The 17,950-nt window shown below is 34.8% G+C and overlaps 4 protein-coding genes and 1 pseudogene across 6 annotated transcripts; 2 read left to right on the top strand and 3 right to left on the bottom strand.

Moving 5' to 3' along the window:
* Positions 1-405: 405 nt before the first annotated feature.
* LOC128186539 (protein FAM210A-like) lies at positions 406-3,130 on the bottom strand. The gene is made up of 3 exons (XM_052856355.1): positions 2,907-3,130; positions 2,359-2,635; positions 406-1,782 (listed from the first exon to the last, which is right to left on the bottom strand). The coding sequence occupies exons 1-3, from the start codon at positions 2,986-2,988 to the stop codon at positions 1,251-1,253; spliced, it is 891 nt and encodes a 296-aa protein (XP_052712315.1). The 5' UTR covers positions 2,989-3,130; the 3' UTR covers positions 406-1,250.
* Positions 3,131-3,290: 160 nt separating this feature from the next.
* LOC128186534 (mRNA cap guanine-N7 methyltransferase-like) lies at positions 3,291-10,223 on the top strand. The gene is made up of 11 exons (XM_052856340.1): positions 3,291-3,324; positions 3,491-3,540; positions 3,913-4,036; positions 4,710-4,838; positions 6,388-6,512; positions 6,916-7,097; positions 7,288-7,458; positions 7,561-7,678; positions 8,439-8,567; positions 8,717-8,750; positions 9,336-10,223. The coding sequence occupies exons 1-11, from the start codon at positions 3,291-3,293 to the stop codon at positions 9,422-9,424; spliced, it is 1,185 nt and encodes a 394-aa protein (XP_052712300.1). The 3' UTR covers positions 9,425-10,223.
* A 1,984-nt stretch (positions 10,224-12,207) lies between these two features.
* On the top strand, positions 12,208-13,183 carry LOC128186524 (uncharacterized; annotated as a pseudogene).
* A 252-nt stretch (positions 13,184-13,435) lies between these two features.
* On the bottom strand, positions 13,436-15,942 carry LOC128186533 (uncharacterized). Its single transcript, XM_052856339.1, has 7 exons — positions 15,809-15,942; positions 15,091-15,610; positions 14,774-14,960; positions 14,379-14,639; positions 14,097-14,268; positions 13,847-13,995; positions 13,436-13,739 (listed from the first exon to the last, which is right to left on the bottom strand). Exons 2-7 carry the CDS (start codon positions 15,565-15,567, stop codon positions 13,573-13,575), a joined length of 1,413 nt encoding a protein of 470 aa, XP_052712299.1. The 5' UTR covers positions 15,568-15,610; positions 15,809-15,942; the 3' UTR covers positions 13,436-13,572.
* Positions 15,805-17,838, bottom strand: LOC128186542 (THAP domain-containing protein 10-like). 3 transcript variants are annotated; one of them, XR_008243961.1, is made up of 5 exons: positions 17,038-17,834; positions 16,598-16,708; positions 16,347-16,467; positions 16,164-16,239; positions 15,883-16,022 (listed from the first exon to the last, which is right to left on the bottom strand). XR_008243961.1 is itself a non-coding variant. In XM_052856360.1 (4 exons), the coding sequence occupies exons 1-4, from the start codon at positions 17,470-17,472 to the stop codon at positions 15,805-15,807; spliced, it is 885 nt and encodes a 294-aa protein (XP_052712320.1). In that variant the 5' UTR covers positions 17,473-17,838. The 3 variants fall into 3 exon arrangements, 2 of the variants coding, with proteins under 2 accessions (XP_052712320.1, XP_052712319.1); XM_052856360.1 differs by lacking the exon at positions 16,164-16,239 and having other exon boundaries at positions 15,805-16,022; positions 17,038-17,838; XM_052856359.1 differs by lacking the exon at positions 15,883-16,022 and having other exon boundaries at positions 16,102-16,239; positions 17,038-17,833.
* Positions 17,839-17,950: the final 112 nt, after the last annotated feature.

Raw genomic sequence — 17,950 nt, 5'->3', positions numbered from 1 at the left:
AAATAGAGAATGAATGAGTAGTGCCGTCATGATAACAAAATAAAACAAAAGGCCCCTGGGCCATATTGCTCATCTGATTAGCAATGTCACTATTGATTAAAAAAAATGCCATATTTCCTCAGAGAAAAAAGATGATCAGGGTTGTTTTATCTATATACATATACTAGTAAACAACACTTTGAAATTACTAATTCCTTAAAAGACAAGTGTATGAGACAAAACCTCAGATTTAAGGATCATTTTAGATGAGGAAATGTGGTGGAGCCTTGTTTCATATCTATATGCAGTCTTTGTTTAGTGACCCCACATCAGTGGATGTCCTCTGTAGATATACCTCATTTTGTTGTGGTCCTCTCCACTGGACCAACCACAGGATATTACATCACAATATATTCCAGTCATCACTGTGTTCTTATAATTGCGTTTATTATAATGCCATACAAATGTTAAATTACATTCAACTGTTGAACAGTTTAACAATCAAAAATTTGTACTTTTATTGATATCAATTATCCAACTCGTGCTTTAGAAGCAATAATCATTTCATTTTATGTTGATTGTTGAAGATAGATGATATATAAACTAAAAGCCTACTTCAATAAAGTAGTATATAAATGTACATATATACATACAATGTAGAAATACATATATATACAAGTGTTTCCATTAAGAAATAACTTCAAATGCACAATCAACAAATGAATGCAAAGCATAAACAAATTGAAAATTCAAGAACAATCATGAACAAATATAAATAAAAAAGTAAATTTTCCCTGTATGGTGTTTCCAGTATCATAAATATGCATATAATGAATATACAGGTGTGGCACAAATCAAAGATAGGATAAAAGATGTAAAACAAACAAACAATACATGGCAAGTTGTTGCTCCCCCTACCCCTCCCCCTTTCAAGAATCCTGCTGAACATGGCTCTGTATGTAATATACATACACTGTAACATATAGGTAAACCATACACTGATTCTATCTAACAATCAAAATCACTTGAATGAACTCACTCACCTAGTTAAATTATTGCAAGCATAACTAGCTAAAAAGTCAGGCATCAAATGTCACATTATTCTTCCTTCCTTATATACTACATAGATTACATTTTATGTTATGTTCAGGCATGACATGACATGTTCATGCAAATGCAATATGTCTGACGTAAAACATGGGTTTGTTTGCATATTGCACTTGTATTTGCAATTACTATAACTGGAAAACTAAATGTACAAGGTATTTGATTTAGCCTGGTTTTATTTTTTGGTTTTTACGACTCCTGTAGAACTCCTTTGCCTTAGAAATCCATTTCTCCTGTTTCTGAACAGTCCCATTCTTTGTTCCATTTCGTTTCTGATAGAACTCTTGAGCTTTCATTAACAACTGTCCTCCTTTTTTACTGCCAGGTCTCAGGGCCTTCAGTCTGGCATATCTTCCCCTTTCTAGAGCCATTCTTTTCTTCATGCGAGTTTCAATTTCTGATCTGGACTCCTTCATTAGATGTCCTAGTCTGTCCACATCCTTTACTGCAGGCATTACTCCAGATTTTCGTAGATACCTGATGACCAAGTTTGTTCCCCCTAATGTTACTGTGTATCTGGCAGGAGTGGCTATCTTGTACATCAGATAGGCCCCTGCATAACTTCCGGATGTTTTCATGACATTCACAAATTTCTCAATCTTTTCTAGACTGACTTCAATACCAATGTTCCCAAATGGCTTCACAACCCTTTCACTCCAATCTACAGATTCCAAAAATCCAGGCAAGTCAAAACCACTACAAAATAACATTCATGACAAGTAATTTTTAATATGTTTGGCTAAAAAAAATAAAATAAAATTAAAGATTCAATTGAATTCTCAGGCATCGCAACATTAAATTTCAATTAAAGCTGCCAGTGTATCTTTTATAATAATACATACATCGTATACAATACGCAATTACTTTAAAGGGTGTGAAAAGTGTGCAGATTTAATCACCAATAAGGAAAAACAAAATTAATGTTTTGTTTAATAGGTATATACTACTGCATCCATCAAATGCTGCTTACATTGAGAGTAACTTTAAAAAAACAGAGAGAGTTAATTTCAATTCTTGCACTGATTCTTGCCTATCCACACTTGAAGATTTGGGTATAAAAATTTAGGATCATTTCTGGGTCCAAATAATGTCATCTTACCAAGTCAAGGGTTTCTGATTTGATGCGTTAGACTCTACCTAAAACCCTTGACCAAACAGGCAAAACATAATTAGTCCATAACATGTATAAACTACGGCATCTCGTCAAGATCATACCTGATACTGTACCGGTACTCATTTTCTACAGAGTACTGGTAACTAAGTCACACTCACCTGGATAGAGTCAGGTAAAAGGAGCCATACCAAACCAATGAAGTCACAATGTGGACCCCAACCAGGATTTTCCCATGTCTTTTGTATGTCCTCTTAAATCTCTGTAATATTGAGAGCTTTTCACTTTCTTCAGCTACTGCAGAACTTGAAGTGGTATTTTGTACTGACTGACTCATTTGATTGAAAGGTTGAAAATTGTGAGTAAATGGCCATCGTTTGCCGTATCTTGTTACACCAGTGGAAATTCTTGCAAAATGCTCACTGTTTACCAGGTATCCTGTAAAAATTGCAAATTATTTAATTTTTCATGTTCTACAGTTCTATGCCAGACTTCTAATCATTTTCAATATAATAAATTTGTTTTAGAACCATTTTAACAAGGTCTTGGACTTTGGGTAATTTGTGTTTAATCATTTGTGTTTTAAAAATACAGTAACCATTTTACACGAATAACCATGCCAATATATCAATTTTGTTTAATATTGGATGATTAGTTTATATACATGTAACAGACATAATTACGCAACTTTCTCATTCTCATGACTTACCCCGACATAAAGATGTGGTTTGAAGATTTCCAAATCTAAATGACGAATACACAACACGCTTGATAATAAGACTTCCAATCATCTTACTTGTAATTCGAAATATAAAGCATTCTTAACTCGTTAACTGATGCAACCGCAAAACATGAACAGTTATGCAAAGCGTCTCGAAAACACGTTGTTTATTCCTACATGTAGCTACTTTCATTTCGTATGTGAAGGTCAAATGTTTACGACATTAAAATTTGGTCTGTTTTGGCATGATTAATATGAAATACTTTTAAAGTTGTCTTATTTAGGTATATGAATTAAGTTATAAAGTTTTTAATATACCATGGAATTAAAAACGTGTTCGTGATAAAATATAAATGTCGTAATAATCGCTTTATGGCATTTATATCAAGCATGGATCAAACAGAAAGTAAGAAGAACGTTGTTTTCCTTTTGTTATCCATTTCATCACCGTAAAATATTTAATTAGGCATGACATACACTTGCTCATGGTCAGGATGTGCTTCACTCAAGAAATAACGATTTCGTCTACCGCAGTACTGTCAGTATTTTTATTATTTTTTTTTTTATATCAGAGATGGAGAAAAGTGAAGATGCTTCAGAACAAGCAGCCAGTGGAGAAAAAGTAAAGTATTTGTTTTATATATCATGTCAGGAACATGTCAGGGTAAAGTATTTGTTTTATATATCATGTCAGGGACGTATAATTTACGTCCCTGATTATGTATATATGATGACGAATCTCAAATCGCCAATAATTGGAATGCAATATAATTTTTTATATGATCTGATTTAATATGAACTGATTAATGATTTATTTTTCAAATACGGAGTATTGAAACAAATTCAGATATGGGCAAAACCGGTTGCAAATGTAGAAGGGCAAAAAAAAAAACAAACAGGGTGAAAATAACTCTGTACATGTATACAGTATTTAGATTCTTCTATTGTAGAGATGGTACATACATAATTATGACATGAAGTTTTTATTTCCTAGGACTTGTCAGAAACAGTGGCTAAACATTACAATGAACTCAAAGAGACAGGCCTGGAGATGCGGACACAAAGCCGAATCTTCTACCTACGGAACTTTAACAACTGGATCAAGAGCGCCCTCATAGGCATGTATCTAATGTATAACCGAGACAGTACATCGATCTGTATTTATCTTTTGAGAGATTAACAGTGTATGGGTATTTTCATTTTGTTGTATGGATATTATTTTTGCGTGATTGCTTCATTCAGTTCTTCATCACACAACATATTCAGACGTGGTTTTCTGACAATAACAATTTATTATTATTTTTGGCAAGTCATTATGATAGCAAATTTACACATAAAAAATGGAGAAAAATTATTTCAGTGATTATTTTTTACTTCAACGAACCTACAAGTTTGTCTCACTTTCTCACTTACATCAGTTAGTCCATTAGGAAAATTGAGCAGATAAAAAGTTGAATAATGGTTATTGTGTGCATTTACTTTGAAGCCATGTTTTAGGGATGCCAAACATTTTACTAAAAAATGGAGAGATGTGCTACAAATGTTAATGATAAAAAATGGGAACAGGTCCAAATGATTTAGGACCTTTAAATGTTTATAGCTTAAGTATAAATGAGAAATGTGATTTATCATTTTATTTCATTTTTCAAACTTTAATAGGATCCCATGTTCAGTTTTTAATGTGTAAATTGATTTGAAATTCAATAGCATAAAAAGATCAGATGTGAAAAAATTCTCTTTACTAGAATTTCAGTACATGTATTACCATAAACCTGTGATTTTTATTGACAGGTGAGACAGTGAAAAAGTTACAAAGTGAAAGTAACAAACAATCTCTGGTGGTGCTGGATCTGTGTTCAGGGAAAGGTGGTGACCTGCTGAAGTGGAGGAAGGCGGGGATCTCCAAACTGGTCTGTGCAGGTGGGTAATGTCAGAGTCTCAGAGAAGATCTCCACACTGGTCTGTGCTGGTGGGTAATGTCAGAGTCTGGGAGAAGATCTCCACACTGGTCTGTGCAGGTGGGTAATGTCAAAGTCTGGGAGAAGATCTCCACACTGGTCTGTGCAGGTGGGTAATGTCAAAGTCTGGGAGAAGATCTCCAAACTGGTCTGTGCTGGTGGGTAATGTCAGAGTTGCCGCAGCACTGTTAAGGCTTACTATGAAAATATCAGCGGATTTAAACGTTCATAAAACGAGGCATCTTTTATTTCAAAATATTTATTTAAAGTTATTTTATCATGATATAAATGTGATATTACCTGAAACAGAATAGTAAATGCTACTTTGTATGACACTTAGTGTGGTCCCTAGAATTGACAGTCATGTGACATTTGTTGATAATTCTCTCAAATTGAGGTCATAAACAAATTTCAATATCACAAGGGCATAACCTTATTTGAATAAAAAATTTAATTGATTATTAAATTCTACTTTTCTGGTAGATTCTGAAAAGTGCTGCTGCTTTGTATAGAGTTCATCTTTTATTAGAATAAATATCAAAGAAATGAGCTCAGGTTTGAATTTATATGACCTTCGCTTAATATTTTACGTATATATTGATTCATTCTATAGATTTCATCGAAGCAGCAGCACTTTTTAATACCCCGGTAAATTAAATATTCCCTTAATTTATGCCAAAAAAGATCACAATGATCTGTTTACCGTATACCCTTGAAAAAGGGGATTTAGTTATAGGCTTCCCCAGGTCAAACACCTAGAACTTGTACATTAAACACTCTAGAAAAGAAATAATACAAACTCAAAAAAATTATCAAATGCCGAATCAAAACAAGCATACTAGATAGGATTTAATGGTATAATAATTGTTTTAAGATTATGCTCTGTAAATTTATAAAATGCATATTTCCATGTTAAAAAATTGATTGATCCGCCTCTCTCTGCACAAAATATGCGTCAAAATTTACAGTATGACGTCACATCGACAAGTGCACCGCGATCAGTCGGTTTGTTGACTACAAAGTTGCACGCATAGGTAATTTTTAATGTAGTTTAATGTTTTCTTCGCCATAACAATCGGAAATTACTTTATTTACTAGCATTTTTGATGACTTGTAGTTTTGTATGATGTCATAGTTAACATTTCTCGTACTTTCTGGTCGGTGCGACCACAAAGTAAACCTTAACCGTGCTGCGTGGGAGAAGATCTCAACACTGGTCTGTGCTGGGGGGTAATGTCAGAGACTCAGGGGTGAATTTTTACCAGAAATAATATGTCGGGGTTTTTTTTTAATTAGCAAAAAAAATTTCAAAAGAAATAAAAAAAAAAAATTTTTAAATTAAAAAAAAAAAGAATCGTCTTTATGCTTACATATATAGAGGAAAAAATCACATTTAAGTTCAACAGCATTAATACCCGGTAGGTACCTGTGTTGCAAGAAATACCTAAAAAATCCAGCTGATGGTATTTTTAACATTGTCTGACACTTTTGTTATTTTTTTTTATTATCAGATATTGCTGGTACCTCTGTTGAACAGTGTGAGGTCCGCTATCGTGAGATGATGGGGAGAGGTCACCAAGATCGACAGTCTGGGGGAATGTTTACAGCCGAGTTCATTACAGCTGACTGTACAAAGGTTTGGCAAACAAAGCAAAGAGAGGAATTCTCTAAAAGAATTTGGGATGTTTAGCCTCTCTTCATTACTTGTAAATAAAAGTACAGCAAAAATCAAATATAACATACACGGATATATAACAAATACAGCTACAACGAAGATTTTTATATCGCCCCTTAAAATTTGCTTTGAACGAGTTTTGCTTTAGTTCTTTTTTTCACACCCAGTTTGTATATCATAGAATTATTGTAAAAAGTATGGTATTTTTATATAAAATATTATCAGAGTTCCCAGTGTAGGATATACTACCTGATTACCAACTGCAACAAAAACAAATTTAGCTTCTCAACAGAGATATATATCTGATTGTGCAATATTTTTTTAATACACATGTATTAAACTGACACCTCTATCACACCATTAGGTGCGCATCAGGGAAAAATACCAAGATGCCTCCATGAAGTTTGACTTGTGTAGCTGCCAATTCTCCTTCCATTACTGCTTTGAAAGTCTAGCTCAGGCCAAAATGATGTTGAAGAATGCATGTGAATGTCTAAACCTTGGAGGTTACTTCATCGGTACCACGCCTAATTCTTTAGAGATTGTGTAAGGCTCAACTCTTATCAGTGACATCAGTAACATGATTATAATTCAACTATTGTATGAAAAAAATTATTGTATATCTAAAATGGGATATGAAGAAAATACAGCAACGTTCTTTATTGAAATAACTGTAAAAATGCAGTGTCTAAGTTTACTTATTGTTTAAAATATTGGTTACCATTTTATTAAACAGGAAGAGGTTGAGATCGTCTGAAAACAAATCCTTTGGCAATGATGTGTACCGAGTGACCTATGAGCTGGATGACCTTGACACGGTGCCCTTGTTTGGGGCTAAATATAACTTCCATCTGGAAGGAGTGGTGGACTGTCCAGAGTTTCTAGTGTATTTCCCTATGCTAGAAAAGTACGAGAAACTTTTGGTTCTTTTGAAATATCAAATTGTACAATGCACTTCCAAATTGTCCTATGTCCTTAATTAGGTCTTTTTATTTGAAATTGTTTTAAGGTTGGCTGAAGATTATGGCATGAAGCTACTGTATAGGAAATCCTTTGCAGAATTTTTCTCTGAAAATGCTGAGAAGGGAGAGTACCGAGGTCTCCTTAATAGAATGCAAGGTTTAGAGGTAAGGAAAAGACAACTTGTCATTTCATAGAAGTTATCTTTCCTTTCTTTTAGATTGTTCTGTTGTCTGAGGTTTTGAAATATATTAAATATATGACTCATATTTCAAAACCTCAGACAACAGAACAACCTAAAAGAAAGGAAAGATAACTTTTAAATAAGGGATGAAAGTACGTCATATTTAATATAAAATTAATGTTTTAGATTTTTCAAAATCTAAATTCCCATTTATGAAGATGTTAATTGTAATAGCCCACACAGATTACTAATCAATCATGAATGCTTTAACAAACTTTTTGTATTTTCTGCAACATGGATGTGTTGAAGACAAAAATATTTTAAAGTGAGACCAACAAGAGTCTGTAAGAAAAATGGAGAAACTCAAGTTATTCTTGTCATCAAATTTTTTTTACTGACCTGTGCATGTAAAATTAACAACTGAAATTCATCAGTTGAGTTTTTTTGGTATTGTAAGTGTTTCTTTGGAAAGGTCGTCTTTAGAGCTGTCAAAAATTCTGGGAAAACGATCTTTTTTATTTTAATTAGATTGTTTTCTAACTGGATATTATTTTGAAGATGCCAAAATTACCTGATTCTGACAGGCACATGCATTTTATTATTAGATTTATTGTATTAACATTTTTAAGAACTATATTTATTTTGTTTTACGACTTCGCATTTCATAGAACTATATTTATTTTGTTTTACGACTTCTTATCTCATAAGAACTGTATTTATTTTGTGACACGACTTCTCTGTAGACATACCCTAGTGACAATCTGATGGGGAAAGTTCCGGAGGACTACACAGAAACGGAACAGACCTATCAGGAAATCCTGGCGCACGACGACCGCCCGGAACATGTCCGACAACGGGGGCCCCCCAAAGTGGTGAGTCATGGCCAGGGGCAGAGAACAGGGGTCGTTACCTGGGCTAATGACTCGTCTTTGATTTGTGATTCCATTTAGAGGTTGATGTAAATTATTAATTTATTTATGTGATTGTTTATATTTGTTAACTTATTGAATGGTATTTACAGGGCACCTTATCCAAATCTGAATGGGAGGCCACAAGTAAGTTCTTCATTTCTTGATCCTTTTACTGTTATTTAACACTGTAAGTAAACAATATATCAACTTGCTTATAATGTTCATAGAACAGTAAAAAGCAAAATGAAAGTTTTGATATCCACCTTTGGAATCCCTTTTCAAAAAATGAACATGATTTATTACTGATGGCTCCTCATAAAACATTAAGTTGTAGCTCAAAATGATTTTGTCTTGTGAAAAGTAGTCAATAAAAATTGAAGGAATTTAATTGAATGTTAGTATTCCTTTTGTAAAAAAGAAAAAAATTCAGATTCAAACCAATTCAAAAAAATATTTCTGTTTTTGATTGTGTTTTAAGTTAATTGTCATGTGATATTCAGTTTGTAAGAATTAACATTCAATGTTTCCTTCTTAGCACGATAACCAATCCTATATCATAATTAACTGGCGTTATTTTTCATGTATTATGATAATGATATTGAAATTGTTGAAAAATACATATGGCACCAATATTTGAAAAATATATAAACTTTAAATAAAGAGTTCAAACATTTTACATTTATTTGTATGGGTGCATTTTTGTAAATTGCATACTTTTTTTCTTTTCAGCTATTTACTGTGTGTTTGCTTTTCAAAAAGTCTCTGACAAGGCAACAGGGCGGACATGGAAACCACATTCACAGGAAGGGGATACATAATTACCCAGAATTCCACGGCGCTACTTCTCCATCCTTATTTACATGGAGAGCTTGTGTGGAGGGTAACGATGAACAAGGACGGATAGTGTACATGTTCAGTGTTGTACTCCATTGAGGACTTGTTGATATCGTTATACATGGCATCGAGCAGCCATACTTGGCTTTTATATAGGATATAACTCAATCCATCTCTGTTGGTCAGAAATATGGTGTAAATACATCGCAAGAGAGTCTCACTATGAAGTTCAAATAAATATTGTATGAGTATAAGATGTGTAGTTTTGAAAGTTTTGTTGAAGGTGTTATGTTTTATTAGTTAGTCATTCAGTGATACCAGCCAGGTATATAAGAATGTGTAACTATGATTACAAACCCATCACACCTGTACACAAAGTACATGTACATGTACATATTAAATATTTCATTTATTATATGCAGAATTAGTTGAAATAGTTTACAAGTTGTCATTGTCTTGCTCTGTTTATAAGAAAGCTTGCAATTTATTTTGATGAACAGACTTTTTTCTTGCCCTTTAACAATAGTATCAGTAAATTGATATTTATATAGAATTGGCATAGATCTATCAAAGTTTACGCTATTGTTATTGTGCAGGTCAATAGTGATGGTATAGCCTGGTACAGCATGTTTCAGAGTATGTGGTCATTATAACTTGACCTGTTGATATGTGGTGCGATATGCAGAAATATTACCTGAAATGACTTCATTTACTGTTTATCATTCATGTCATAATATTATGTGTTAGGTCACTGAAGTAAAAGCTGGAGAGTTTTCGACTTATTATATGGTTATTGTAACTTACTGATAATATTCTCCCCCATATTAACCCTGGAATGAGCCTTTACATTAAAAATTTGACCAAAAAGGAATAAATCTGACGTGATGTTTGGCAAGCCTGAAAAAAAATACAAACTTAAATTTACTTTTTCCTGATTTATGTCTGTGCTAAATCTCATTTTGTAATGTTCCGGGTACTTAAAACTTGTTAAGCTTCTATAATTATCCAATTTATCTGTCACATCATTAAAACAATGAATTTACTGTTAAGTACATGAACAAAGTGAAAATTTTTACCAGTATAAAGATAAACAGTAAATGAAGTCATTTCAGGTAATATTTCTGCATATCGCACCACATATCAACAGGTCAAGTTATAATGACCACATACTCTGAAACATGCTGTACCAGGCTATACCATCACTATTGACCTGCACAATAACAATAGCGTAAACTTTGATAGATCTATGCCAGTGTCTGTTTGGGAGGGTAACAGTTGAAATTGACACCCCGAGGAAACCATTGTCAACCGACGCGAAGCGGAGGTTGACAATGGTTTTCGAGGGGTGTCAATTTCAACTGTTATCCTCCCAAACAGGCACTATTTATTTTATTATACTGAATGTCTTAATTTTAGAGAATTTTTTACTGCTTTTATATAGAAATGACCTGAATTCTACGGCAAACCGTACGCGCATATTTTAAGCGCATGTAACAATTCGTTGTGTTACCCGTATAAGCGAGGTTAAACCGGATGCAATGGGGAAAATTCAGCCTTCGCATGAGCTAGCTTGGTTCCTGTGCGTAATGGGTAGCTCAGGGAACCAGGCTAACACGTTTATCGGGATCGGGATCGGGATTCCGTGCCATATGCACACATAAGTTCAAAGGCGCTGTAATTGTAAAGTTGTCGGTAAACAGTACAGAAACAAAGTATTCCTTTTAAAGAAATGATTGGCATGTGATATGAACTATCAGTTTTATGAAATAAGTTAATGTTATGCCGAAACTACAACATGCATGAAATAGCATAATTTGCAATGTTTTTTGTTTTCCGAATACACATGTAACGTAAATATACATTTATAGTAGTCGAGGCTAGAGAACTTCCCGATTAAATTTTCTTCAGCATTTAAGTTTGATTGAATAATTATGTCACTATAAAAGTTTGAATCTTAAGAAAAATGCATCAAAATATGAAATTTTGCAAATGGTCCAAGTATTGTAGTCCTTTTTCAAAGGACAGCAACTTGTAATAGAGTTTATTTGGATGAATAACTCATTAATTAAGCATATTTACGTTGACAGAATTTTGGGAAGGGGGGGGGGGGTGATAGGATTGCACGTTAAATCAGGCACGTAGCATCGGGGGGGGGGGGGGGGGGGGGGCTGGCCCTCCCAATTTTTTTTCTTAAATTTTTCATAAATTTACATACAAAAAATTGTATCAACATTGAGTTGCCTCCCCCCCCCCCCCCCCCTCATGGGCACATGTAAAATTGAATCGAAAATAAGGATAATAAACAGTGAAATTGAAGGTAACCCCCCCCCCCCCCCCTACGGATTAGGATTTTGAAAAGTACCTTTTTTTTGCTTTTCAAGATTTTTTGGATGAGTTTGGCCCCCCACTTTCAAAAACGATGCTACGTGCCTGTACTTGACATGTATTACCTTTACCGGTATATTTTTAATCATTTCCGATTTTAAAAAAGATGTAATTTGGGCAACAAAAAATGATCATTGATTCAATTGCATCAGGTCATATGATGACTTTTTTTTGCCATAATGAAAAAGGGAATAACTCATTTTTCAATCCCATTTATTCCAGTTTTCAAATCTTGCCATGCCAATAATAAACAAACAAAACCCAAAAACAAATAAAATACCTGTCTGTACATTATTTCTCGGCACGAAAAGTTATTTTTTTTTAAGATAAATTATTTCTCTGGCCTTAAAGGGTATATGCAATGCAAACTCTTTTTTTTATATTTTGTTACACTCAAAGAGATAAGACGATAGAAAAAAACCGCATCGAAATCCGTTCGATATTAACGGAGTTACAGCGCTTCAAATTCGTCTATTTATACCTGAACCGGAAATCCAATTAAGCCAAATACGAAACACTCGATATAGTGGCTCTGCTTGTGTGACGTCACAACGAGGACGATGGCGGCGAATACAAGTCAACACAGCGACGAAAGCAGCGAGAGTTTAGACCTTATGATGGAAGCCGGGTCGTCCAGTTTCGAAGAAATGGAAGACAATGTACCCCTAGGCACACAGCCTTATCTGTTTGAACCTGAGGCCAGCTCGGATGAAGAAATTAACCAGCAATCTTCCCCAGAGTCAACCGACGAAGACCGACTGGGAAACACCGATTGGTATGTGTTTAAAAACCCCGTTGCGCATATATTTTGCCAATAAATCATTCTTTTAATCATATACAATATTTTTTAATTAAATATTTATCAGTTTCTTTCTTCATAACGTTGGTATGTACATATCCAATTGCATTTATACAAATATTTTCAAAATGGCTTCTTGCTAACTTCGTCATTAATTACCAACAATTTAGCCTTTACAATCGGAAGCGGTAATTATCTTGATAATAAGATAGGGTAACTCATCCAGATTATGTTGAGCCCTCAATTGGCAAACATCTTTAATTGTAATTAAATGTACATGTTATTCTCATTGATGTGGATACAACTATTATAGGTGCTCATGTGGTAACTGCCCTCCAATGTCAACCATTGAGGAGTCAGTGTGCTGTCATGAGATCCCTCAAGTCATGACAGTTTTGGAGGAGGATCCTGGAAAGCCATGCATCATAGAGCACAATGGCTTTGAACCTGTGTGTCTGCACCCTTCCAGTCTGCGTACTACAACTACAGACAGCATTATGACAACTTGCCAGAATCCAACCAGTATGTATACTTATTTGGTAGAAAATGTATAACATAAAACTCAGTAGCTTTATGAAAACAATTTAATTAGATACATTTATGAATGTAGCAATAGTAACATGTTATATCTTCCACAATTATAACTATTCATTAATATTTATAACAGTATTTCATCTTTATTTCTCAGTAAGAGAAAATCAAAAATCATTTGAAAAAAAACAAACTACTCTGCAATAAGTAACAATGATATCAGAAAAGCATTGATGAATATTTAAACATAAAAAACATTTTCAGGCGCATGCGGTACATCGGGTACAGACAGCTTGCCAGATGGTGTTGGGGATGGTTGGGGAAGCATGTTCGCGTACCACTTCCTGCCTGTGCTGTCCAAAAGATCCGCAACACATATCCGGCAGAAGACGGTGTATACCAGGGATTCAACATGGCTTAATTCCTTCTGTAACGTGTGAGCATCTGATCTACTGCATCTTCTTTCTCTGGATGTAAGAACTGTTCACAAAGTGGTGGTGGAGCCTCTCCAACGTCATCACAGTGTGGCATCTTGGTGTCCCTGGCCCGGCTTTTTGCAGCGTCCATGAGGACAGCAACATAATCTGAATTTTGAAATGATAAGTTGATTTACTCTGACTGAATAAATTACCATTGTAACATGTATGTGCATATCTGTGATATCATGATAAGTTATATTAATTAAATTTACCATAAGTACTCCGAGTCTTGACTTTCTTTACGGTGAATTCCCCCTTCTTTTGCTTGGGAAACACAATGCTGTATTGCAGATTCCCTTCTCTGGTGGCTGCCTGGGCCTTTTCCGAGTTTTCATTATAATGAAGAGCTGCTAGTGTTAGGCTACAATAAACATAAAGCCAGTTTACATGAATATAAATCAACTAATTTTCTTCAAAAAAGGAAATAACAAATGTTTATAAAAGTGCAAAAAATTTACATACCGACTCTGCATTCCAAAGTATGAAAACTTGTACATCTTTGGGGCGAACTGGTTTATGATGGAGTGGTACGCTTCTAAACTTGATGTTTGAAATGATGGTGAAAGCATTGGGATATCTCTCTTCATTTGTCGGCTGTTCACTATAAGTTCCAACTTTTCCATCACCTTTGTTCCTGAAATAAAATATTGATTAGCTTTGTTTAGCTTAATTCAGAGTGAAATTTTTTCGTGACAAGTGAATAGTAAGATTAAAAGTAAATACAAACAAATGAGTTGATCTAACCTGGTCTAAGCCATCTTTTTCGCCTAGTAGTTGGGTCTAGATCCCCATGTTCACACTGCTGAAACTGTTCCCCATGACCATCATGTATGTTCTGGATGTGGTTTGTTATGCTTGTCCACTTTTCCCATTTCAACTCATCATCTTCATCTTCTTGTGTGGAGGAAGGCACCCAGTACAAATGGTTGACTAAACTCTTGATCCAGTCCCTCAGGTCCTCGCACTCCTTTTCTTTACTGAGAGCCAGGAGCTTCTTTTTCAAACCTGACAAATATTCATAGAAAAAATTATAAAACCTGTATATTTTCTATGACAATCAATAGATGAGTAATACTCTTCAATTAATAGATGTAAAAAATTAATTTTAGGATGAATGGTATTTTTTTTTTTTTGGTTACCTTTGGCAACGTGCCAGACATCAATATTGTGAGTTGTCTCGGGCAAGTTTTCCCGCAGCCACTTGGCAACCTGGAGATGTCTGTCAGTGACGATTTGGCCAATTGGAACTCCATTCTGCTCAAAGTAATTGATTCCTCTAATCAGTCCTTCCTTCTCCATGTTGCAACTTCCATGAACCTCATTACTCTAATAAAAAGATACAATTGCTTGAATACTCCGAACAAATATTTTAGTTTCAACTCTAAAATTGCAGAGTAAGCACTTATTTAAGAGTAGGTTCCATATCTTATAAAGCTATTCTTTCATTGCTTTTTACCTGTATGAGCTGCAGATCCACCACCATGTTCTTTTCAAGGTCCATTAGGGTGTAACTTCCGAATTTTGCACAATGGCCAGGTGTGTCTGCCCTTCCATCACCACCAAGATGAACATGTCGACCTGAATTCTGTGCTTCTTGCATGTACGATGCTTGCTGGTCTCTCCACACCTCAATCACTACTGGATGTAGATAACACTGTTGGTGATACATGAATGTTCTGTAGGAAATGGACGCCATGTTCAGAAATTGGAACATCCGGGTTGCTTTGCTTGGTAAAGATCCCGAGAACAGCAATGCACACGACAGTTCAAAATTTCCAGCAGGAATGCTACCAATGAAGGGTTGACTGCTCCAAGTTCTCTGGAATGCGCAAAATCCACAATCCTGGGTGATAGTGATGAATGATCCCTTTATCTGCTGAATTTCCCCATATGTTGGTTGTGCACATGATGGACAATTTCCAAACAGGTCCATGAGCTGACCTTCATAAACAAGAAACTTTCTTTCACGATCATTCCTATGAAAAAAAAGTCATTCTTATTACACAGTACAAACAATTTGCATGGAATAAAAAAAACCAAATATGTACCACACAATCTCTTTTTCTAGCCTGAGATTAATTTTTTTACATGATATTTCAATGTTACCATTCCTTTATTAGAAATTTTTTAAAAATAAGCATTCATAAAATCAAAAAAAAAGAGAGAAAGATTACCCTAGATCACTTCCGTCAGTGTCATCAGACTCGATGGACTGGAAGGATTCATCAGGATCTTCTACCTCATCCTGGATGCTGTCAGTTTCCTCAGTGGCAAACGACTCGTCGAGTGTTGGAACATTTATGGGTTGTGCTCCTAAAGGAGGGGCTGGTAGTAGATTACAACTTATTCCTATTTCTCTCGTTGTCACCTTTTCAACAGCTTGTACCCCTAGAAAAGTCAGAGAAAATTCAGATTTTTTTTTTGCTTACCCATGAACATAAAATTTATATAACTGAATACACACAACATGTTTTAGGAGAAAGAGAGAAAGAAAGAGAGGGAGAGAGAAAGAAATCATTTTGAAAATACTAAGTCAATAGTGGTTTCCATCTATTCCACTGGGTATCAAACTTCAGAGAAATTGTTTTTCATTATTAAATAAGATCTGGAAATTTTAAACAAAGAAAAAACAATTTATCGGATAAAATAAGATGACACATGTCAAAATATCATGTAATAAATTTCTACTTTAAAATCTAGAAACTAACATACCTTTATCACAAGTCTTCCACTTTGTCTGAGTGAAAAGTGATCTTCTCTGGGGTTTTGGCATAGAAAGTTGAGACCCGACAGATCTGGTCTCCTTCTTGGGGGGAGTTGGGGTATCTGCAACCTAAAATCAAACGAAGAAAAATTAGTAATCATTTCTTTGTCTCTTGGTTTAATAAAGCTATTTTAATTTCATATTTTCATTATTAGACAATAAAAATTATGTTTTATTATTTCTAAAACAAAATATATACCTGGTCTATAATCTGAGACAAAAAGTTTTCTGCACTTCCATCAGTCTGCAAAGGATCCTCATTAGACTCTGCAAGAGCACTCTCCTTCTGCATCTCGAAGTCCAGCAAAATCTGAAGTCACATAAAAAGTGTTCAAAAATCAAGTTGCATATAATTAAGAAATTATCTTAAAATCAATTTTAAGAATGAAGATAACCAGTCATAAAAATGAAAAAAAACCTATGTAATGACTGAATTCACAATGACTGAATGAGGAAATCGTTATTTTACTGACTATGAAAGACAATATTGAGCTATCTATAAAGTCTGAATTCACGTGTAAAATATTATTTCATAAATTAATATAATGAAGAAATAACGTAAAAGATATATTATAATCAATATTATAAGTTGTGGTCACTATATAAAAAAAGAAAATAAAACTAAATTAGTAAATATACCCGCTGAGATTCCCTCTTGAGAAAAGCTCTCCTTGGCTTCTTGGGTGTGCTGGTCAGGATTGCAGGGGATATGTCGTCTTCAGCCCTACGTTTTCCCAATACAGGTGTTTCATCTCCATGGGGACGTTTAGTCTGTATAGTTGGAACAGCGTCTCTTTCCAACTCTTTCCGCTGGACGGGAACTCCAACCGACTCCATTAGGCGATACTTGGCTGGGTAAGAATCCTCCGTGAAATGGGCAGAACAAAGCACAGATGCTTTCGTAGGACCGTTCCAATTTTTCCGGGAGTTGTGCACAAAGGCCGTCCACTGTCGAAGAATAGCAGGACGATCGAATGGAAACTGATGTAAGCTCACACCATCGGATTTTCTTCTGCTACAACCTCCAGCAACACACATCCTTCGTCCTTTGCCGCCAGAATTTACTCCATCCATGATGGCAAAATGTTCATAAACACTGTCTAAACTAATAATCTAAAGCTACGTACTATATCTACAAACTGTCGTATATCCTTAGTGTCCACATATTTACACAAAAAAGCACCACAATACACGTAAAGACGATAAAATCACAGCGCTTTCTCTCACTGTTTACCGTTATTCAAAACATGGCTGTCCTCGTTGTGACGTCACAGCCTGTGTATACAAAAAAGCGCGCGTTTCAGTAAACCGTTCAGGTAAGAATTCGGGTTTTATCGGAATATCTCCGTTATTACTCGGCCGATTTCGATGAAATTTTCGGAACATGCTCAGTTTAATTAGATCTTTCTATTGTAGTAAAAATCGTTTGACATTGCATATACCCTTTAATGATCCGTAATTAATTATTCGCGCGCTGTCGTTATTGTTGGAACTACATGTATCGGGCTTAGAATTAACGGGCTTTTCAAGGACCTGTTTAATTAATATTTTT

The sequence above is a fragment of the Crassostrea angulata genome, chromosome 6 (assembly GCF_025612915.1).
Source record: "Crassostrea angulata isolate pt1a10 chromosome 6, ASM2561291v2, whole genome shotgun sequence".
Lineage (NCBI taxonomy): Eukaryota > Metazoa > Mollusca > Bivalvia > Ostreida > Ostreidae > Magallana > Magallana angulata.
Note: the sequence above shows the minus strand (reverse complement) of the source record. Positions and strands in the feature narration are given on the sequence as shown.